A 23,989-nucleotide genomic window follows, 5' to 3' on the forward strand; every position below is an offset into this window, starting at 1 on the left:
AATAGCCCGAGCTATTTGATCCATGCTGTAGGTCAAAGCTCATCACATCTTCTTAGAAAAAAAAAGTGATTCAGGATGAAATAAATTTTGATTAAAAACATTGATTTGCCATGTAAATATAATTATCTAGTTAAAAACTGTTAAATGCTGATCACATTGTGATTAAGACAAGTCTGGAGTCAACACCAGAGATTTGAGAGTTCTCCGACTATGATGATCAGTTAATGACTAAGGTCTGCCCCCTAATGGCTCTCTGGGTTATAGCATTCATAAAGAAGAAATGACGTGATAAATCCAAGGACGTTCAGTACTACAATGGCTAACAAATTATTACGAGCATAAAATACTACAGATATGTGGATAGAAAGTTTAAAACATATTTGTGGCTGACTATGTTGAGAATCACTCCTTCAGGTTATACAGATGTCCAATAACGTGCTGCCTTTGATAGACTGCACACTGAAATGCCTGCAATAAGTTCTTTTAATCATTGAAAAAATATTTACATATTCAGTCTCTACAAAACCAAGCAGATCAAGTACACAAGTTGAAAGCACTGCACGGGCATTTGTTCACTAGAAGCGAGTGTACGCGCCCCTCTGTGGGGCCGGCTGAGCTCCTCCCTGCTGCAGCTGGTGGCGGAGCTGCTGGGAGTAAGGATCCTCCAGAGACTTGACCGACACCGTCGTCTTGGGCCCCGTCTTCCACTCGATGCCGCTCTCATCCACCACAGAGGCCTCCACAGTGACGGTGTGAGTGCCCAGGATGGAGAAATTCAGCAAGAACTGGGTGCTGAAGTAGTCGTTGTGTGGTTCTACGCGCTGCTCGATCTCATTTGTTTTAGCATCTAGTGGAATCTGAAAAGTGACGAATAAAAACGTGGAATGTGTGTTTGCTTATATCGATGAAGACTAAAAAAAAAAAGATATACTTAGGAGAATTAATAATAAGAACACAGTAGAAAGGCTGAGACATTTTTTTCATCTGACCAAAAAACAAAGATGAAGCCAACATACCTTGTAGTCAGGCCCGGTCTTGCTCTGGAGAACTGAGGTGACATTAAGACAGACAGATTGGATCTTCCGGAAGAGTCCCGGGGTCGAACCGTGTTGCACCACACCCTCCACCTTCAGAGTCAGCTGCTGACTGTTCTGCACTGGGATTGGCTCAGTCGGTGTTCGTGGGGATGGAGAGAGGGCAAGCTGAAACAATGAAGCACATTCCTGGATAAACGTTGAGAACTGAAAGGATGTCCTCTAAAAGAACGAGTCACTCGTTTTCCCTTCGCAGCCTCAGCTGCACTGTATCCCAACATGAATAAACACAGCCAAACAAAAACAGATACTAAGACTTATAAACGGTTTGTTGTCTTCTCTCTTGGCACAAAGTGAGCTGCTGATATCTGGTAACCATGGCTACCTGCACATCAGTCCATCATGAGAGAAAGTGTGCATTGTGCTGAAGAGATCATCAACGTTAAAGTGGTAAAAAAAAAAAGAAGCCACTTTTCACTGCTTTGCTGACAGTTACCAGTAAGTTGAGCAGCTTTATACCAGTTTCACGTATTTCTTTTAAAGTGGACTATTGGTTGGACTGTTTCTTGGCTATTCACGCTGAAGCCCAGCCAAGAAATAATCCATCACATAATCCAAGAGAAATCACAGATAGTCATTTCTTACATAAAATGTTAATTAGTGATCTTTAGAGGTGCTGGCAGGCAGATTTTTCCTTGTTTCAAGTTTTTATGTTTACCGGCTCCCTGCATTAAACATATTCAACAGTGCATTTACTTGTGAGTAATGCTGTGACTGTTTTAGGTTCTCCTTTACCCGTTGTGATTGTGCATATTTTTTGTTGTGCTTTTCTCTTTAAAGTGATTAAATGAGTTACCTTGATGCTGGTTGACTGGAGCTTTTGGAAGAAATATCTCTGGAAAGACAGCGGCACCTTCAGCAAAGCTATGACAGCGTCACAGAGACAACCTGTGTGCTGAAACACAAACATGACTTTTACATCACTGAAATTATTTTACTGCCCCCATTTACAATTTTGGTTGTCTTTATTTATTGAACCTGGGTGCTGTTGGGATTTAAAAAAAAAACAACAACAAAAAAACCACCTGACCAAGAGGGCAGCATTGAAGCATTGTTAGAGCTATTATTACAAAACACACAGAATAATGTGTCACGGTTGAGAAGAATAGTGTCAATGTCCAGTTGAGATGTATATTCAAATTTGAATGCGAAGAGCGTTAATGGCATGAAATATTGTGTATATGAACGTATATTTAAGTACATAGGAGTCTACAAACTATGTAAAATAAACAGAATTGAAGGACAAACACACAAAAGAACAAGAAGAAGTGTAGAAGTAGAAGAAGCTTCGCTCAACAAACGCACTACATCTGTAACACGCATTTGACAGAACCAATACATTTTTCAGTCTGGACAACCTGCAGCACAAGTGTAAACCGCAGTACCAAATCACTGTTAATCTCACCAGGTGTGAAACAGGCGGGTGTTTCTTAGTGAGACCCTCCACTTCTTCCAGCACACGGTTGAAGACTGACATCATCCGTCGCTCATATTCGCTCTCCGTCTGGACCGACCCCAGGGTGCCGTACTCCTGAAAACTAGATTACAGGAACGGAGAGAGAGACAATATGTTACAAACGTCTGCCAGCAGAATGCCTCCGGGGGGGATGTGTGTTATAGTGAAGCACTTTCAATACAAAACACACAAGTCCAGGTTACAGTGAAGAAGCTTTTTATCAAATTAAATAAGGCGCATTTATTTTCATTACTGTGTCGTCTATCTGCGGCTTACAAAAGCTACATCCATTCGTCACGCTGTAGCCGGCCCGAAGCGTGATTGCATTCCTTCATAAACTCAATATGATGCATATACACTTTGCTGACAGTCTGCCACAGAGAATCAGCTTCTACTCATGAGAGCTAAAAAAGATTTTGAAGTTATTTTGCTGCACAGAAGTTTTGCCAGATGTTTAGAAACAAAACACAACCCGAATTGCAGATGAATTTATTTTCCTAAATCAAATCCATAGAAATCTTATTTTTCTTTACAGTGACAGCAGCTCTCACCTGGCTGCCTGCGGGTCCAGTATCAAAGCTTCAATGACATGAGAGACGAGCAAACAGCTCTGTTGTTGTCTGGACAGACAGTTAAGGAAAACCTAAATAGAGAAGAGAAAACAAGAATGTCCAAAAAAACAACAAAAGAGTGATGTGACTAAGGCGTGTTTAAGGATACAACTCCACATTGCGATGGGTGGCATAATCAGCATCGAAGGACGACTGGTGTAAGTCAGCGTAGCGAGCAGCGAGACTTCTGAACTCATCCATGCAGACCTTCATCTGGAGAAAAGACAAACGACAGTGACCTCACGATTTACCACATCAGAGCACATTTATTCCTCTTGGACGCACACATGCTGCTCAACTACATAGTGTGTGACTGTTTAAAAAAAAAAGGACATAACAGGACATGACAAGGCAGCAAAAAAGAAAACATTCGAACAAAACAAAAATGCATACAGCTGCCAGATTAAAATAGCAGCACAATGATTCTTTCTGCTGCTTCTGAATTTTCACTTGTCGCGTCCCAATACTGCACGATGTTTACAGCGTATGTACCTCAGCTGAAATCAGAGAGTTGTGCCATTATCATCTCATTTCCTCGCATTCAGTTTAGGTCCGAATTAAAAAACAAAATGCTGTTTCACTTATTATGATTCACAAGCTGTTGCAGTTTGGTTAAGTGTGGTGATTTATAAGACATTAACAAAAAGCATTTCCACGACAATGACCTACAACAAAAAGCCCAAACTTCAGCACTTTACCTGCATCGAGATGCGGCCGCAGCGCTGCAGCTCGTTGCCTGAGGTGAGGGCGATGGTGGTGGCGATGGCAGGAGGCGGGCTGGTTTTCAGGCTGTTGCAGGTACAGATGAGCTGCGACAGGGCTTGCAGGGTGTCGATCCGCAGCTTAATGAACTCGCATTGGAATGTGAGTGGGCTCAGAGGAGTGCTGGCAGCCTGCAGGGAGGGATTAATTAGATAAAGGCACATAGACACTACAGTTAAATACTTCCACGGGTCTTGTTGAGTCGACCTAACAAGATACGGTCGAGTGTTCGGTGAGTTTAGTCGTTAGCAAAACGGGATGCTGTGGAACTGGCTTCGATAGCACCAGTCTACGAACTGGCCCTCAGTGGCTCGAAGCATTCTGTCACTGGTGGAAGTAAACGCAAATGCCTGGCAGCTTAACTGACTGTGAGGGAGGCGATGCCCTTCTGGTAGGAGCGCAGGGCCTCGGCGATGGCGCTCATGGCTTCGCTGTAGTCTCCGTCCTCCACGTGACTCAAGCACTGCTCGGCCTGAGAAAACTCCTTCAGGCTGTTCAACCAGAAGTAGAAGTGCTCCGACGCCACACGAGTCCGCAAACACTGGTACAGCTCGCTGGAGAACTCGTGGCACCCCTGCAGATTAACGATAACAATTTGACCATCTTGTTTCAGGTGTTTTACGTCCCTTTGTGACGCCATCCCGATTCAGAAGTGTGCTCACCATGCGGGAGGCTTGCCGTGCGATGCGATACACCGTCCAGCCATTTGCAACGTTCTCCAGCTGCTGCTTGATGACGGTCTTCACTTCAGCTGACAGAGACGACTGGCTAGCAACAAAAATCACTGTTGCCAAGGAAACCTGCATCAATCACAGGGATGTACAATAGCAATTGTAGTGAAGTGTAGTGGGGTAAGTGACATTTTTGCGGGTTTGAAGTAATGTATGGCCTAAATACAAAAGGACAAGCTGCACGTCTAATTGAAAAAGAAAAAGCATTTGCATATGTAGGTTGATTTTCAAGTAGAAAGTAGACATAATATAATCATCGGTACCACTTAAAAATTTCGTAAATGCTGTTGTGAGTCTCTTATGGATCATCTTAAAACATAAAAGCTGCATTTAACTGTTGTTTACTGTCTAACCACCAGCTGACGTGAGACTCGTGCACCATCTCTCACCAGAAGCTCTTGCTGCTTGTCGGTGGAGGAGTGACTGGCCACTCGGTAGAGATCCACCAGATCTCCCAGCATGCCGTCTCCCAGCACGGGCAGGTGGGTGGCGATGGCTGCCAGAGCGTGGCACATGAGAACGCGAGAGGAGTCGCAGGACAAGTGGAGCTGGCCGAGCAGGAACTCCACTGCCGATTGGCTGAGATGGTGTCGACTTTTCAGCAGCTTAACCAACGAGGTGAGGGCGGTCTACGATGAGGAAGCAGTAAGATGGTGTTACTCAAAATGTAGATGAGGGTCGGCTGATGATGTGGATGCCATGAGAGGTATGTGTTAGTTAGGTGATTTATGACATTTCATCTTCCGATTGAGAAATGCTCCCAAAATAACTTTAACTTCTGTAAACAGAGCTCGACATGTTTACATATCTTAAAAGTAAAAAAGGGGCATTTTGCACAGCCCCAGGAAAAGTTCTTTTTTTTAAACAGTAAGCATGGTACCTTCCCTGACTCGGGCTTGGTACCAGCTTTAATTGGGGTTTTCTTTGTATTTTTCAGCAAAGACCTCTTAAATTTAGCAAAACTTCTAAAAAAAAAAAAAAGTATGTTTTCTGAACACAAATATTCACACAACTTTTTAAAAAATAAATGTAGATCTAAAATAGCTAACATTCTGATTTAAATCAGAAACTATCTGATTAAAGAATATGCAAACACAACTACAAATCTGACCAGGCATTTGATGACAGAAGGGCGGGGTGATATATATCAATATTATATCAATACTGTGATATGAGACGAGATATTGTCTTAGATTTTGGATACCGTAATATTGTGACCTGTTACATGTGTTGTCTTTTCTTGGGTGTAAAACTTTCATTACAGTAAAGTAATGCAATTTTCTAAACTGACGTGACTCTTCTAGCTGTAATATTATTTACCTTTGTGCTTTTAATCAATATATCTACAGTACTAATATTATTTATAAAGGATTTCATTGTGCAAATGTTTTGTGACTGTATCAAAAGTCATCCCCACAATATCGTTGCAATCTTGATATTCAGGTGTTTGATTTTGTTCAGATCTGGAGGGGAGCTTACAGAAGATGAGAGTTTTCTATATCATATGGTAAAATAAATCGTTGGTACCAAAAAAAAAAGTATTAATGTATCCTGTAATCCTGATGTTTTCAATCAACCTTGTGGACTATAACGTTGTCTTACTTTGAGTGTGGCCTGTGCGCTGGGGCTGCTGTCCTGACTGCAAAGCATCAGAAGGGACTCCACCCCCAAAACGGTGTCCTGCTCCAACTGGACTATATCTGAGGAGAGGAAACACACACAGCGGCACTGAGCAGAGGCACACAACAGCAAAGAGTGAGTCTGAAACATGCTATCTCCCGCTGTAACTAACCTTTTTCTGGACAGGAAATTGCAATGTTGGAGAGCACTATGATCCCGTGAGCAGCCACTGCCAGGTTGCTGTGGTAACAGCATTCTTGTGCCAGTTTAACCAGGTCAGTGAGCCGGGGGGGAACCGAAGAGCCACCTGAGAAGGAAGTTTTACAGAATCCAGATTTGTTCCGTTTTTTAGATAACAAATAACAGCGGTGAAAATCTGCATAAGAAGCCTGGCTCCCTGGGATAAAATCAGCCCACACAAAAAGACACAGACACACACTGATTTAAAAGTGGACATTACCCGATGCATTACTGAAATACTGTTTGATTGCAATCGTTCCAGAGAGGGTGGAAAGGACAGCCAACATCCCCAGCTTCAAACTGTCGTAAGGGATGGTCAGGGCACACTCACACAGGGTCTGAAGAGGGAAAACAACAAAAAAAACAGTAGATGACATCGATTTTAAATCAACATCAAGACAATCCTGCAATGAAACTGTGAGCACCTTTACCTGAGTGTTTTCTCTGATCCACAGGTGAGGAGCCTTTTTAGCCAGGAGCTTTAAGTCATTGATTGCGAGTCTCTTCACAGCTTGTCTTGGATCATCTTTCAGGTATTGAAGGAGGAGCTGTAACTGTACAAATAAGGAATCAAACCAAAAGCCGATTGTTTGGATTTTGTTTTAAGGTGCATTAATAATTAATTGTTAAATAGTTTGATAGATATATTTCTCAGTCTCTTGTTGAGACAAAACACGACAGCTAATATTTACAACGAGGCACCGCTCCGTTAGCGACACGGCACTACCTGCTTGGGGATGTCGATGAGGGAAGACGCAGCCAGCTGGGTGAAGGTGTGCAGCGAGACGATGACCATGGGGGTGGAGGGGTACGAGTTCACCAGGTGCTGCAGGAGCTCTCTGCTGCTGGAAGCCAAGCTCGCATTGTGATGCATGTGCTGCAGCATCGGGATCAACTTCAGCTTCAGTTCAACTGGAGTGTCTAAACCTGAGGTCGAAGCGCACATCAAAGAGGAGTGGAAACTCAATGTAAAAGACCATTTGTGCACAAACTGACACCTATGTTGTCCTTCTGGATAACATAGAAGGACAACAGTTATGTTTGGATTTGTATTTAGTGTCTCTTTGTAGGACAAAGGTACAATATGCAGATTTTCATACATTCTTTCAATTAGTATTTCGGCATGCAGCATGTTCAATGTTACATGTTTTTTTTCATGAATTACCCATTTTTAACGGCTGTACTTCGTCGAGTGAGCAAACTAAATAAGTTGTTCTCCAAATGACCTCAGTAGAAACACTGATCCACCAGTTTAAGTTTACATTCAAGTATCTAAATAGTTGTGTGGAATATTTACCAAATATTATTATTGTTATTTGTATAATGAAAATGGAGAGGAGGTTATCAGGAGAGATGTTGTGAACAGTGACATTTTTAGTCCACAATAAACATTTTACCTTGAATCATCTCACTGACTTTGTTGCAAATTCCGGCTGCAAAGTCTCTGAAAATTAAAAACAGTGAGAAATTAATATCAGATTTAAACTGTGCAAAACAGCATCTCATATATGTTCATTACAGCTCAGTTGTAGTCGTGAGTTTTCTTACTTTGACTGTGCAGAGAAACTTGCAGCAGCAAAGATGGCTGCCTCCACTTCCACGTTGTCATGAGAGTCCAGGCTTTGGCGAATACTGTGGTGGGCATTTTTCCTCTCTGGGATGATGGAGGCCAAACTACCAAGCATCCTGAACAGAAGATGAATGAACAACAGGGGGATTTTTTTCCTTTTAAATCTTGGATGAGTGGGAAGAGCTGGAAGTTGGCAAGCGTATATGACTCATTTATTCAAATGTTATGGCATGAATCCCATGCCAACTGGCATGATGTGCAGCTGTTTCCCATTTCCATTGCACGTTATTACCTCAGAGTGATGGCTCGGGCCACAGGGTCGTTGCTATGGATGACCGAAAACACCCTTTTAACAAATTCGTCCACGTTGAGGATCTTCTCCAGATGTTTCTCACTCTGTTGGGTTACTTTCAGCACACAGAGACGCAGGAAGTTGTTGCTAAATAAGAAACAAAAAAAAGACGCGTGATGTTTGTGGCACAGTAGAACTTATACATCTTTAATGCTTTAAAATGCTGAGAAAATTGTGTAAAGTATCTTTGAATTAGTTTCTATGTCTGACCAACATCTTAAAATAAGTTATGATTACATTAGATGCACAAAGCAGCAGCTGTAACATGTTGTTTTACTAATGTACCATGAGCAGTTTATTAGGCACACTTTGTTGTGTAATAAACAGTATTGTAAAAAAATCTAAACTCAAATAAAGTTACAGTTGTCAGGTTTGTTTCAAAGTGTTTCACGTTGGTCTTTTTTCATTGGTCTCAAATTGTTTGACTATTTATATTTGTACTGTATTATTATCAGGATGTCTGTCATAAATAAATCTCTTTGAACTGCACTATCATGTACAAAAGGTGTTATACACATAATGTCTGAATGATTGAGGTTGGTCCAGATGATTGTGGGGTGTGTCCAATACTTACCCTCTCCTTAAATCATCTGGATTTATTACATTACTGCTATAATCTGGGAGCAGACTGTGTTAGTTTGGGTTAGGTGTGGCTATTAACATGTGAAATGACAATAAAAAAGAAAAGAATTAAAAAAGAGAATCCGTTAACCAGCCATTACCCAAGTCTGAAGATGTCTGCTAGTTTGAGAAACGCAGAGTTGATGAGGATGGGAAAAGGGTACTTCTGGAAGAGTTTGGGGAACAACACCACAGCCTCGCACTGCTCCCCGAGCTTCCCCGACCGCAACCCTGGAAGCAAAGAACCAGTGAAATGTTAAAAAGCAGGTCGCTTCCATTCAATCTAACATGATGTGACACGACACACATCACAGTACAATCTAACATGTGACACGACACACATCACAGTACAATCTAACATGTGACACGACACACATCACAGTACAATCTAACATGATGTGACACGACACACATCACAGTACAATCTAACATGTGACACGACACACATCACAGTACAATCTAACACGTGACACGACACACATCACAGTACAATCTAACACGTGACACGACACACATCACAGTACAATCTAACACGTGACACGACACACATCACAGTACAATCTAACACGTGACACGACACACATCACAGTACAATCTAACACGTGACACGACACACATCACAGTACAATCTAACACGTGACACGACACACATCACAGTACAATCTAACATGTGACACGACACACATCACAGTACAATCTAACATGTGACACGACACACATCACAGTACAATCTAACATGATGTGACACGACACACATCACAGTACAATCTAACATGTGACACGACACACATCACAGTACAATCTAACATGATGTGACACGACACACATCACAGTACAATCTAACATGTGACACAACACACATCACAGTACAATCTAACATGTGACACAACACACATCACAGTACAATCTAACATGATGTGACACGACACACATCACAGTACAATCTAACATGTGACACAACACACATCACAGTACAATCTAACATGTGACACGACACACATCACAGTACAATCTAACATGTGACACGACACACATCACAGTACAATCTAACATGTGACACGACACACATCACAGTACAATCTAACATGATGTGACACGACACACATCACAGTACAATCTAACATGTGACACGACACACATCACAGTACAATCTAACATGTGACACGACACACATCACAGTACAATCTAACATGATGTGACACGACACACATCACAGTACAATCTAACATGTGACACGACACACATCACAGTACAATCTAACATGTGACACGACACACATCACAGTACAATCTAACATGTGACACGACACACATCACAGTACAATCTAACACGTGACACGACACACATCACAGTACAATCTAACATGTGACACGACACACATCACAGTACAATCTAACATGTGACACGACACACATCACAGTACAATCTAACATGTGACACGACACACATCACAGTACAATCTAACACGTGACACGACACACATCACAGTACAATCTCACATGTGACACGACACACATCACAGTACAATCTAGCATGACACGACACACATCACAGTACAATCTAACACGTGACACGACACACATCACAGTACAATCTAACACGTGACACGACACACATCACAGTACAATCTAACATGTGACACGACACACATCACAGTACAATCTAACATGTGACAACACACATCACAGTACAATCTAACACGTGACACGACACACATCACAGTACAATCTAACATGTGACACGACACACATCACAGTACAATCTAACATGTGACACGACACACATCACAGTACAATCTAACATGATGTGACACGACACACATCACAGTACAATCTAACATGTGACACGACACACATCACAGTACAATCTAACATGTGACACGACACACATCACAGTACAATCTAACACGTGACACGACACACATCACAGTACAATCTAACATGATGTGACACGACACACATCACAGTACAATCTAACACGTGACACGACACACATCACAGTACAATCTAACACGTGACACAACACACATCACAGTACAATCTAACACGTGACACGACACACATCACAGTACAATCTAACACGTGACACGACACACATCACAGTACAATCTAACACGTGACACGACACACATCACAGTACAATCTAACACGTGACACGACACACATCACAGTACAATCTAACACGTGACACGACACACATCACAGTACAATCTAGCATGACACGACACACATCACAGTACAATCTAACACGTGACACGACACACATCACAGTACAATCTAACACGTGACACGACACACATCACAGTACAATCTAACACGTGACACGACACACATCACAGTACAATCTAACACGTGACACGACACACATCACAGTACAATCTAACACGTGACACGACACACATCACAGTACAATCTAACACGTGACACGACACACATCACAGTACAATCTAACACGTGACACGACACACATCACAGTACAATCTAACATGTGACACGACACACACATCACAGTACAATCTAACATGTGACACGACACACATCACAGTACAATCTAACATGTGACACGACACACATCACAGTACAATCTAACATGTGACACAACACACATCACAGTACAATCTAACATGTGACACGACACACATCACAGAACAATCTAACACGTGACACGACACACATCACAGTACAATCTAACACGTGACACGACACACATCACAGTACAATCTAACACGTGACACGACACACATCACAGTACAATCTAACACGTGACACGACACACATCACAGTACAATCTAACATGTGACACGACACACATCACAGTACAATCTAACACGTGACACGACACACATCACAGTACAATCTAACACGTGACACGACACACATCACAGAACAATCTAACACGTGACACGACACACATCACAGTACAATCTAACACGTGACACGACACACATCACAGTACAATCTAACACGTGACACGACACACATCACAGTACAATCTAACACGTGACACGACACACATCACAGTACAATCTAACATGTGACACGACACACATCACAGTACAATCTAACATGTGACACGACACACATCACAGTACAATCTAACACGTGACACGACACACATCACAGTACAATCTAACACGTGACACAACACACATCACAGAACAATCAGAGACACATGCTAACTCGTTAGCTCGCCCGTTAGCCACCTTTGTCCAGCTCCATGAGAGCAGAGTTCGCGTCCAGCTCTTGTTCTCCGTAACAAGCTTCTGACAGGAACGAACGAGCTGTTGAAAGCGACATTGTTGTTTCGTTGTTTTTTTACTCTTCATACAAAACTCTCCATTAAAAGTTCACCGGTCGAACAGACGAGAACCAGCAGGGATACAGGAACTACATCCGGTCCAGGGTTTTCACAATAAAGTGCTTGTTGTTCCAGTTGAAAACTTTTAGGTTTGTTCTCTTAACGTCAAAACGTTTTATGAAATGTGGGTAAACTATTATATTGAAATGTAAACCTTTTTGAAGGGGTGTAAAATACCAAAGTGCATTTACTCACCTCGTTACTTTAGTATTTTGAGTTACTTGTACTTCTGCTGCAAAACATTTCACAGGGACAAACTGTACTTTTTACTTTATATAAATCATTTTATCGCTGAACACCGACATTCCTGCCACGCAGCTTTGCACTGACCCAGAAAAAGCACCGTGACTTTGACAGGCTGAGTATCATCAACTGTTTTCAGGAAGAGGCCGTTATTATTGAGCTCAGTGACGTCACTACCGCAAACAGTACTGCGTTCAAGCAGCAAAGCTGTAAAACCTTTTGTAATCATTTATTTAATACTTTTGAAAATAAAATAAAAATGCTAAATGTTCCGACTGATTTCACAGGAGAAACTACGAATCTGTGCACAACAACACGCATTTAGGTTGTTCACTTCAGAACAGGTTGACCATTTTATGGAGAATTTGAAGCAGGGTTGTTTATGTTGAAGGTTCAGTCCATCTTGTAGTTACTGTGGAAAACTTTACTTTTCTTTACCAGCGGCACAAAGGAAACGGAAGCGGAAGCGCTCCCGGGCAGGAAGTCGCTGTTTTAACCAATAGTAGCGTCGAACGCAGTTTTAGCGGGGAATTCAGACTCTGCACGGAGATCTGTTCGCGGGAAAGAGCAGCAGCAGCAAACACGGAAGAAGAGCCGCCAGTGAACGAGCTGACAAACCTCTGAGGACATCAACAGCAGCTTCAGGTCGTCTCCTGCTGGACCGCCATGCTTTTCCGCTCGATAGTGGACAGAAGGTTTGGAAGACGGAGGCAGAATGGTGAGACTGGTGTGTTCAGGGACTTCTGTTACCGCGGTGTGTTCAGGGACTTCTGTTACCGCGGCGTGTTCAGGGGCCGCTGTGCTATCTGTACGGCTTCATGGAGGGTAATGCAACCTCACCTTTATGTTTAAAATAGTAAACAGCTGGATCGTTGGTTTTGTTCTGTTTCCTTCGACATGAAAAGGAAATGTAAGCAAATAACTCACATTTAACGTTAGCTTGTTTCACAGGATGTTTCCTTGTAGCTTTGAGCACTTGTTGGAAATGTTCTACAAACACCGAAGAAGATCAGATCTGGTTCAAACCAGCAGTAAAATCACACGAGTCCAATCCAGCATTAACAAGTTGATCAGCCTTGAAACCTAAAAATGGCGCCATTGCTTAATCAATAACAGTTTCAGAGCCGGATTGATCATCCGGTGGTTTATTACCGGACAACCGACACAAACGTTCACAGTATGTCGGTGTTAACGTTTGTGTTTTCTGATATGTGACGACATGATTTTTTTGCAGACCAAAATGCAGAAAAGATGCTTGGGGATAATTACGAAATTGCCCTACGTGTGTCTTTTTTATTATTATTATTATTTAAGGTTAGTTATTTTTACTGTATGAGTGCACTGATGTTATTTTGGCCAATAAAATGTTTTGTTAAACTTTAAATGATCCTTTTTCCAGGAAATATCTTTATCACGAGTGATCTTTGCAAAAAAGATTGATATATTAGATCAATTTATATATATATATATATATATATATATATATATATATATATATATATATATATCAATTTATATATATAAAATATATACTTATATATATATAAGTACAAAGTCAAGCATTGCCTAAATTAAAATAAAACACCTTACAGCCATCACACAAATGTAGAAGAATAGATATGCAGTGGAGTAAAAACTCACTCGGTATCTCAGACGAATTTTACTACCGTGTCAAAATGACTTCTTCTCTGTGACTTCAATGTTCTCAGCCCTCCCTGCAGATCCGTGGTCCAGGTACCCCCTGAGCTCTCTGCTGGAAGGCTACCAGTGCGTCCGACATGACGAGCACATTTCTTATGGGAACCTGGGTGACACTGTGCCACCATTTGGATTAGCTTTCTCCTCTGGTAATTATTTTGTCATTATATCTGCAAACACAGCAATGTTGTCATTTATCTGACTAATTGCAGTATCTCTTTTCAGTGGGGGACTTGCACAATGTCCTTGCAGCAGCTAATGAAGAAGGCATTGTGAGGGTGTACAACACGGACAGGCGTGAAAACGCGCTTCTTAAAGGTATTTGCAGAAACTTTTTTGTGCACATTTGACCTGTCCGTCATTTGAAAATGTCGGTGGCTTATCGTGTTTGAACTTTGCAGAATGGTTGGCTCATGAGAATGCTGTCTTTGATATTGCCTGGGTACCGGGGGAGCCTCAGTTGGTAAGTGCAAATTCATTCCATGTTGTCAGTCCTACAAATATTCTCCTCAAATGCATTTATTGACATGACTTGTCTACCTCCCCCAAGTAAGATTAAGAGAGTCGTTTTTATTTTGTTTTGTTTTTATTGTGCTCCTTTGTTTTTCATAATGATGTCCTCTTGTTTTTAGAGCTGCATCTTTCTTTCTTTACAATCGAGTCCTTGTCTTATCGTGACTGGGCCATGCGTTGTTATCCTCAGGTGACGGCTGCAGGTGACCAGACGGCCAGGCTGTGGGATGTGAAGTCTGGGGAGCTGTTGGCCAGCTTCAAGGGCCACCTCTGTAGCCTCAAGTCTGTTGCATTCGCACCTCAGGAGAAAGGTATACTTTATACTGACCAAATAACTTGTTGCAGCAGGTTGTTTTGTTCCTTGTTGTTCCTTTAGTGTCAAAACATTGTGTTGATGGAGGAAATGTCGTGCTGGTAACACACCGAATCGTCTCAAAAAATAAATAAATCTGAATTTAAAAATCAAAAAAGAGAAAGTGGATTTGTTTTAGTATTAACTTTTAGGAATTGTATGCATGTCGTGGGAAATAGCATTTACAGTGAGACGATTTATAATCTAGTTAATATCTTGTGCATTAATTCTGCTTTGTTGTATCACATTATCAATGCTTCATCTTCTGTTGAACAGCTGTTTTCTGCACCGGGGCCAGAGATGGAAATATTATGGTCTGGGACATCAGGTGCAGCAAAAAAGGTAAGATGTTTTGTGTGTTAGACCTTTATTACTTACATTTTACCATTTAACTGGCCTCAGGGGACAAGTACAGAAAGAGAAATATTAATCATGGTATCTTTAATTCTGAGTATTTAGTTATGCTTGTGTCTTCCTCTCAGACGGTTTCTACAGACAAGTGAAACAGATCAGTGGCGCTCACAACAAAGCAGAGACAAACCCGCCCTCCAAAACCAAGAAGAGAAGAAGCAGCATGCGTGGCATGGCTCCCAGTGTGGTGAGTAAACAACTGTTTAATGAAATAAAAAGCGTGGGGACGCAGATAGAAGGCTAATCTTTATGTACTTAATCTTTGTTCACAGGATACCCAGCAGAGTGTCACAGTGGTTTTGTTTCGGGATCAGCACACACTCATCTCTTCGGGGGCTGTTGATGGGTAAAAAAAAAAATTAAAAAAAATGTGTTCACTAACATTCAGCTCATCAGTGTAAAATGACTGAGAGCCACCACCTGACTTGCATGATCAATTTTCAGGGTAATCAAGATTTGGGATCTGAGGAAGAACTACACCGCACACCACCATGATCCTGTACCACTGCAGACGTACCCATACCCGGGGTCCTGCATGCGCACGCGACTTGGTTAGTTCTGCACAATACTGGCCATCACCTGGAATATACACATGAATGTCCGCTGAATGTCATTCCTCGTGTGTTGCAGGTTATTCCGGACTTGTTCTGGATTCCTCGAGATCCAACGTCATGTGTAACTGCACAGATGACAGCATCTACATGTTCAATGTCTGTGGAATAACAACCACTCCAGGTAAACAACCACTCCACCCTGGCTGTAAGCTACATGTTATTTGTGCCAGAATGGGTATTGTCCAGATTATCACTGATTTATCACTAGATGGGGCTCATGTCCTTTGCCTTAATTATCATGGGGAGAATAAAGAAACAGTGTCCTGTTGATACAAATGAAAAGTAGGGATGCTTTGTGTGTTTGTACTAACATATTCTCATTTCTTTGAGTCAGACCCTGACTATGTTCTAAGTAATTACTTGATGTCCTAGATAGTGTAGCAGTGAATCAGGCGGTTAATGATGACACTGTAAAACAGGCAGCCATTTTGAAAGACATCACGAAACACTACGGTAGAAAGAGGGGGAACGTGTCACTTGAGTATTGCATTGACCACTAAATGCACAGAAACTAAAGGGAAGTGCAACATTTCAGTGATTATTTTGGTGTGTGTGTGTTTTTTTTTAATACTAATCATTTCTTTATACTCATTTGAGTTCTTCATGTGATATTTTATTTTAATTTTGTTCATTCCTCAAATTGAAGCTTTTTTTTTTAGTGATCTAATAATGGCATATGTTTTCTCCCACAGTGGCAGTTTTCAGTGGCCACCAAAACTCCTCATTCTATGTCAAGTCCACCATCAGCCCAGATGACCAGTTCTTGGCCAGTGGCTCAAGTGACAACCACACATACATTTGGAAGGTACATGCTTTGTTTTATTTTGCACTTATATTTATATCATGTGTTTTATTGTTTTATTTTTGCTGTTTGTGTCTATATGGTGTTGAGGGTATATTTTAGATTATTTTATTTAATTATTTTTACATTTTAGATCTCTGATCCTCAACATCCTCCCGTGATGCTTCAAGGTCACGGTGAGGAAGTGACATCTGTTGCATGGTGTCCAACAGATTTTACAAAGGTAAGACAGCTAAGATTCATGGATTTCAAAATTATGGAAAATGTATCGCCTTTTACCATCTCACCAGCATCATCTCCATCTTGTTCGCTTCATGCAACCCTTACATCAGATACAGAGGCTTTTGTATTATCCTGCTGCGAAGCTGAGCAGTTTCAATGAGCCTCTGTGTAATCCCCGCTGCTCTGTTGGCAGATTGCTTCCTGTTCTGATGACCACACTGTACGGATCTGGCGGCTTCACCGACAAACTAATGGAGCAAAATCATCAGTGGGAGAGGCTAACCTAGTAGGCTGGGCACAGCGAAAGTCTGCTCCAAGTAAGTACTTCAATTACCATGTATTCTAGTAAATTATGACCACAAACTCCCATTCAGCTGCCACATAAACAGGGGATCTCCTTGTATTATTAAAAGCAGCAACTTTTCTGTTTTTAGTCACTCTGTGTTGCTACCTAAACATGAAAAATATGGAAGTGCTATCTTGCCCTTGAATGCCAAATATTTCAAACTACTTGCAGTCTGGTGTCATATCTGAACTAAAATGAACTCGGGTTGTTGTTAAGGGCTTTCAATCAGAGCTGAGACGACCCCTGCCAAGACCCAGAGGACAGAAAGTCTCGGTGGGCTTGCCTCACCCCAGCTTGCTGCCTGCGCTCCCAGCGGCGCCGCCCTGCCTCTTCCTTCCAGCACCACATCACCCGTCCACTCCCGGGATGCTCGGACGACCGCTGTTCGTCAGAGAACACCGACTTCTATCAAACAGTGGTTATCCCCGACCCGTGGATCTCCCAATCAGATTAGTGCTCCACTCTGTCGGGTGCTGAGCCCGTGTCCCCAGAGCCCAGCGAGCAGCAACTCTCCCACAGAGCGACGGGCCAAACGCAGGCTGGAAACTGGTGACGGTTCATCTGCATGTGAGGTCGCTGAACAGTGTGACTGTGTTACTGAACTGTACCCAGCGGCCAAGAAAAAACGGGCTGTGACTGGTATCTGCTGCCCCGCTCAGGAGAGCCCTGTAAAAACAGAGGACAACACACAAGGCTCGTCGAGGCAGACTGGGAAGGAGAACTACTCTCCTCGAGCAGTGAACTGGTTGTCGGTGATGGGCCAAAGGATGAAGAGAGGTCAAGGAAGCCCTCGCTTTCCTATAAGTCCCCGCGTCTCAAAGAAACAGGAAGGCAAGACACCAGCTTCACCAGTAAGTACAGAACTTTAACAAACTCAGTTGTCACTCATCACCTTTTAACAGGGAGCTTTGAATTTAATGCACAGACTTGAGAGTAGTATTGAATAAGTGTGTTTCCCAAAACGCTGAAGTCTTTCCTTAAGGCTGAATGTATTGGTTTACTTCTGAGACACAGACATATCTGTCAATCCTACACAGGCTTGAGAAATGATTAGTTGGTAACTGATGTCTGTCTCTCCGTGTCCATGCAAATGTTTACATCCATAGATGTTCTTATAGCTAATAAGATGATTATTGCTGTTGACCTTTTTTTACTTTTGTTTTTCAGGCCATCCACTCACCACAAACTATGAAGAAGATCTCCATGTATTTCACGAGAAGGCCTCTGGAGTGACCTGTTTGAGCCAATCAAACACTCTTGTGCTCCTGTTTAAGATACTGTGTTTTTATCATGGGTATTTTGAAGTGGAACCAACAGACATTTAGCCTCAAATAACACTGATGTATACCCAGATTACACGAGTACACCAACCTGGGTTACATAAAGATGGACAAAACAGTCACTCTAAATATGTGACGCTGCGGTTTTGACACTCATTGGCTGCTTTTTTATGTTAAACAGGTTTTGCAGTTACTGCCTACACACTGGTTTGATGTTGCTGAGTAAACATTTCACTTTACTAGAATCTGTCAAGTTTAAGAGATGCTTTAGCATTTTAATAGAAGAGCCCATATTTGGTCCAGTTGTTCAGGGGAGTGGACCAGAAGTACAAATAACCAAAGGAGGTTACCTGGTTTATTTGTACTTAACTGACACAAATTTGCTGTAGCCACATTTTTATTAAATTTTAAATAGTTTTCAGTGTGTGTGTTGCATCCAGTTCTTCTCAGGATGTATTATATTAATACTTGATGCATGAAAAGTACGAATTATTAAGTACGTTCAGGAGATATTGAAAAAAAAACCTGCAAAAGTAAATCTAATGTTATGTAACAACAGATGTTTTAAACGGGGAGGAGGAACACTGGAGAGGCAGGCATCCGTTTTAAACTCGAGTCTGTATCGGGGGTGTCGAGGCCGTTCAGTCCTCTTCAACCGCACACCGGCAACCATTTGTTTTTGCATATCACATGTTCAAGGCCCGTTTTCTGCGTGGCTTGATTGGTCTAAAAAGTTTCTAGTTTTATAAATCCGCGCCCGTGATTGGCTGTTTGTAAACGTCGATCAATGACGTGCATCTGTCAGCGCTCCGCAGACCGACAGCGGCCGAGCTGCGACGTTCACGGCCGCCTGGTTCCTTCCTCAGTACCCGGTTGGAGAGGCCTCGAAGACGAAGCTGTCGCACGATATTCAGTGACGGATGAACCCGGGAGTCTTTGAGAGGGAACCCGGGAGTCTTTGAGGGTCAACGGGGCTCAAAGAAATCCAACTTCATCGACTGCGGACCGTTTTTCTGAAAAACATTCAGCGGAAGTCAAAGTGGGATTAAAACCGATGCTCGAAAACGGCATTTTGCGTTTTAGAAAAACAGCAAGAATTGAATGCGTCAACTATCTTCAGTACCTGAACGTAAAGTCGGTAGAAACAGCTGGAGCCGTAAACATTACGAACATTAACGTCCTCGTCTCTTAGCAAGCGAGCTAGGTGCGTTAGCTGCAGCTGCTGCTTCGCGTCCAGACAACTTTCTGTCATGATGGCGTCCACACGTTTCACAGGTCGACCTTCAGCAAACACCGCGAAGCTGCACAGCCCGGCACACATCTAGAGCCTCGGTGTCCTCTGGAGCTCCGGACGGCTTCGGGAGTCTTTTCTGGGTCGTGTTGTAAACATTGTTCCGTCCAACCCGACACGGACCGACCATGCTGGAGGACACAGAATAAGACCTGGACAGACGAGGAGACTTTTATTCCACCGGCGCTTGTCTGAAGTCTTCAATCCAGTTTGTGCATCAAAATGTCGGCCATCTCTGCATCCGAGAAGGTGGACGGATTCACGAGGAAGTCCGTGAGGAAGGCGCAGAAGCAGAGGAAGTCCCAAGGCTCGTCTCAGTACCGCACTTCGACCGCCCCGGTCGAGCTGTCCCCGCTCCCGCAGCTCAAAGGTACGTTGGAGGGTGGAGGTCTGAAAACACGTCATGTGTCTGCTGCATCCATCAACCTGGTCTGCAATTATTACTGTTCGCTGCACAAGTCTCAGGTCCGCTGGATAAAGCTGCAGGTCCACTGGATAAAGCTGCAGGTCCACTGGATAAAGCTGCAGGTCCACTGGATAAAGCTGCAGGTCCGCTGGATAAAGCTGCAGGTCCGCTGGATAAAGCTGCAGGTCCGCTGGATAAAGCTGCAGGTCCGCTGGATAAAGCTGCAGGTCCGCTGGATAAAGCTGCAGGTCCGCTGGATAAAGCTGCAGGTCCGCTGGATAAAGCTGCAGGGCAGAGATGCAGTGGTCCAGAGAGTTGTGTACACATCTCCAATCATCTGCCCCACAGGGCAGGTGGCCTGATTACACGGCTGTCTGCCAAAGTTACGGCAGTTTTATTGTTCTTTATGAGTTTGATCTGTTTCTGTTCCTTCCATCATTGCTGCTTTTTTTTTTTTTTTTTTTCCAAGGTGTGTTACAAAGGCCCAGAATACCCTCATTGGTGCCTATAGGGCTGAATTATTTGACATGCACAGGCACATTTCCAGAGTGATGTTGAGGAAGGTTTAAGAGGAATTCATGCTTTTGCATCGAGGTGTTTCGCAGGCTTCATCCAGATATCTCCACCATCTCCAGCTCTGATGGCTACATCAAACCACAAGATCTGTGACTGGTCCGAATGAGCTGCTTGTGTTGTCTGCTGTTTGTTGATGCTGGTTGGAGACTGTTGATAGTGAACACAACTTTGAGAAAGTTGAAGAACGACTCTGAGGCTTGGCATATTTATATATTGTGAAGTTTTAAAGCCGTTTCCTGTGCGAACATGCAGAATTACAACTCCAGTGTTTTGCTGGAGGCGAAATTGCTGGAACACTCAATGAAGCACGAAGCAGGCTTAATGCATTCGTACACTATCCAGATGATACTGATTAAAGCCTGATATTAAAACACGCACACAATACAGCATTTATTACACTTCACACGGCTGGAAGGACAAGAGACAATAAGACGCACCTGTTGCATACCAGCTAGTTTGTTTTCCAGTTGGTGATTTTCCAGTCTCAGCTGTCCTGAAGTGATTTGTATGACCTTCTCATGTCAGTGGCAACTATCAAGCAAAGCCCTGGGACTGTGCAGTGGAGAATACAGGACAGCAGAATGGCATCCAGTGAAGTGTGACCCTCTGTGGGATAATAAGGGTGGCCGTTATCAAACCTCACCGAGTCTGTTTTCAGTTGATGCACAAATGTGTGTTTTAGGTAGCTACAGGCATCTGGTAGGGTTTGTGTGGCCTGCAACCGTCACACTGGAGGCCTGAATATAACATTTACATGTTGAATTTTGTAGTTGGTTTTTTTATAGCAAATTATGCGCATACATATTTTAATATATGTGTAAATTCAGCAGTTAATATGAAGTCTCTCTACACCCATGACCCTTGCCGTGGTTTTTTTTTTTGCAAGTTGGCAGTTTGTACCTGAAGCAAGGTTGTACACCGATCGGGCTCCGAAGGGAGAAGCGTGAAGAAATATTTTATGCTTTACCTGTCAGTGGTTTTAATGCTCTGGCTGATTGGTAAATTTCATATTTAGATGATGAATTTCTAAGCTTTCGATACCTCTCATGAATTCAAATGTCACACACAGTAAGAATCTCACATCTTCTACCTATTTTTGTCATATTTTTCTTCAACAAAAACTGGTAACCTGACAAATCTAAACATGCACTTGACTCCATATCTGTTCGTTGTCTTCCTTTAGCCTGCGGCCAAATCTGATCCCGCTGAGCCTGCTAACCAGTGTGTGAGCAGGTCATTGTGTACTTTAATAGATTCTCACTAATATTTCATTGTATTGCAGCACATATCTTGCGGTGTTTACAATTTTATGGACAGATGGAAATGACCGTATCTGCAGTATATCAGAGATAAAACACTATTTAACTTGTAACCCTTGTTACATACATTGTATATTCGCTGCATATGTTTTGTAGAGACGGTATTACTGAGAATTTAAATACTGTGAGATACTTGAATGTTAATGCGACCCACAAAATGAAACGGAATAGAACTGCATGATTAAATCTAATAAGTGGACTTTGATTTTGTTAAATTTCTCACGTAGAACTCAGACAAGCCTCAACAAATTTCCAACTGTGCTGATGTCACGTGGAAGAGCAAAGCTGAAGTAAGAAAGACTTGCCTGGTCAAGTCGTCTGAACTTTGCAACATGATGCAACTTCCCAAAAGCTGAAAACAAAATGTGTCACAGATGAGTTTGACTGCTCAGATACGATGTTTACAAGTTCATAGAAAATGTATACGTCAATATTTTATGATGCATACAGACAGCAGATGGTAAAAAGAGTCTCAGCTACTCGGCATGATTTTGGTGTGATTTTCCCCAAAATAGAGCGTTGCACCACAACAACGCCCAAACTGACTTGAAAACAGCATGGCAGCTACTGCCTTGACGAGGGTGGAAGCGACAGGCAAACCGTCCCGCTGTCTCCGACTGAAAGCTGGAGCGGGATTTGTGCTTCGTCTCGTTGGCTATTGCTGGTAGAGTTAAATTTGTATTTGACTTATTTTGTTTGACTAGAGTGTGCAGACGCTTGACCTGCTCGTTCAGTTGATTCTGCACAACATCTTCTTCCCCAAAATGTTTCTATTGATGTTTTGTAGGAGAATTGGTTCAAGGAGATGAACAGTTTTTGTGTTAAATAAAAGTGTTGAAGCAAAGCTGCAATTACTTGTCAGCAGTGCTAGAAAGCTTTTTATAGGGAAGGAGTGTCAGTACATGATGCGTATAAAGTGTGAAGTTACTCACGGAGAGTTGGACTTGTACAGGTTTATGGATTTTGGTACGAGTGGATCAGTTTGAAATGCTGCAAGAAATCTCCTACACATCAACGCTAAGGGTTTGAAGCATAGCTGATTATTAGATTGAATTATAATCATAAGCAAATGCTGTGATCTCATTTCATAATAGAAGATTTAGAAACCTCAAGGTATAAAAATCAAAATAACATTTGTAAATGATCAACAGAAGGATGGAAAGATAGTTCAGTTGTCCTGATCAGTAAAGTTTGAATACAGTTGTGCAATTTATTTTCATCTCTTGTTTGTACGATGCAGCAGAAAATGCTCGGTCATAAATACGTTGTGAAGACAGCTGGCTGTGGTGTGGACATGTCCTTCTGATTAAGGAGGACAAACATGAAGTCAAGTAGGACACAGAAATATTCTGATCTAAATGTAACATTTAAACCGTGATGGCACAGGAGAGGAATGTCATTTGTACTGTGTTGAATCTGTTTGGAATAAATTTGTTGTTTGGGATTCAGTCTTGGCGGTTAGCTGACTGTATACAGGAGCATGTTAAAGACTTCTCATTCAG

At 42.3% G+C, this 23,989-nt stretch overlaps 3 protein-coding genes across 4 annotated transcripts in view; 2 read left to right on the top strand and 1 right to left on the bottom strand.

Annotated features, from left to right (window-relative positions):
• Positions 1 to 465: 465 nt before the first annotated feature.
• Positions 466 to 12,441, bottom strand: ints7 (integrator complex subunit 7). 2 transcript variants are annotated; one of them, XM_069173912.1, is made up of 20 exons: positions 12,260 to 12,441; positions 9,159 to 9,288; positions 8,377 to 8,523; positions 8,063 to 8,200; positions 7,912 to 7,958; positions 7,242 to 7,441; positions 6,946 to 7,062; positions 6,735 to 6,852; positions 6,447 to 6,581; positions 6,257 to 6,354; positions 5,044 to 5,283; positions 4,586 to 4,723; positions 4,291 to 4,497; positions 3,860 to 4,054; positions 3,271 to 3,374; positions 3,102 to 3,170; positions 2,500 to 2,632; positions 1,891 to 1,989; positions 1,017 to 1,202; positions 466 to 857 (listed from the first exon to the last, which is right to left on the bottom strand). In XM_069173912.1, exons 1-20 carry the CDS (start codon positions 12,351 to 12,353, stop codon positions 576 to 578), a joined length of 2,877 nt encoding a protein of 958 aa, XP_069030013.1. In that variant the 5' UTR covers positions 12,354 to 12,441; the 3' UTR covers positions 466 to 575. The 2 variants fall into 2 exon arrangements, with proteins under 2 accessions (XP_069030013.1, XP_069030003.1); XM_069173902.1 differs by having other exon boundaries at positions 6,946 to 7,068.
• An 859-nt stretch (positions 12,442 to 13,300) lies between these two features.
• dtl (denticleless E3 ubiquitin protein ligase homolog (Drosophila)) lies at positions 13,301 to 19,316 on the top strand. The gene is made up of 15 exons (XM_069173950.1): positions 13,301 to 13,375; positions 14,367 to 14,504; positions 14,581 to 14,673; positions 14,757 to 14,818; positions 15,059 to 15,179; positions 15,497 to 15,562; positions 15,703 to 15,818; positions 15,904 to 15,977; positions 16,076 to 16,182; positions 16,262 to 16,366; positions 16,938 to 17,050; positions 17,181 to 17,270; positions 17,463 to 17,586; positions 17,832 to 18,466; positions 18,783 to 19,316. The coding sequence occupies exons 1-15, from the start codon at positions 13,324 to 13,326 to the stop codon at positions 18,846 to 18,848; spliced, it is 1,962 nt and encodes a 653-aa protein (XP_069030051.1). The 5' UTR covers positions 13,301 to 13,323; the 3' UTR covers positions 18,849 to 19,316.
• Positions 19,317 to 19,892: 576 nt separating this feature from the next.
• ppp2r5a (protein phosphatase 2, regulatory subunit B', alpha isoform) overlaps positions 19,893 to 23,989 on the top strand; it is a 37,287-nt gene continuing 33,190 nt past the window's right edge. Inside the window, exon 1 of the mRNA XM_069173925.1 lies at positions 19,893 to 20,556. Coding sequence (XP_069030026.1) covers positions 20,409 to 20,556 — 148 coding nt within the window. The 5' untranslated portion in view covers positions 19,893 to 20,408. The remainder of the gene's footprint in view (positions 20,557 to 23,989) is intronic.

This window comes from Embiotoca jacksoni, unplaced genomic scaffold (genome assembly GCF_022577435.1).
Source record: "Embiotoca jacksoni isolate LCO1_2020_lvr unplaced genomic scaffold, fEmbJac1.0.p SCAF_101, whole genome shotgun sequence".
Classification (NCBI taxonomy): Eukaryota; Metazoa; Chordata; class Actinopteri; family Embiotocidae; genus Embiotoca; species Embiotoca jacksoni.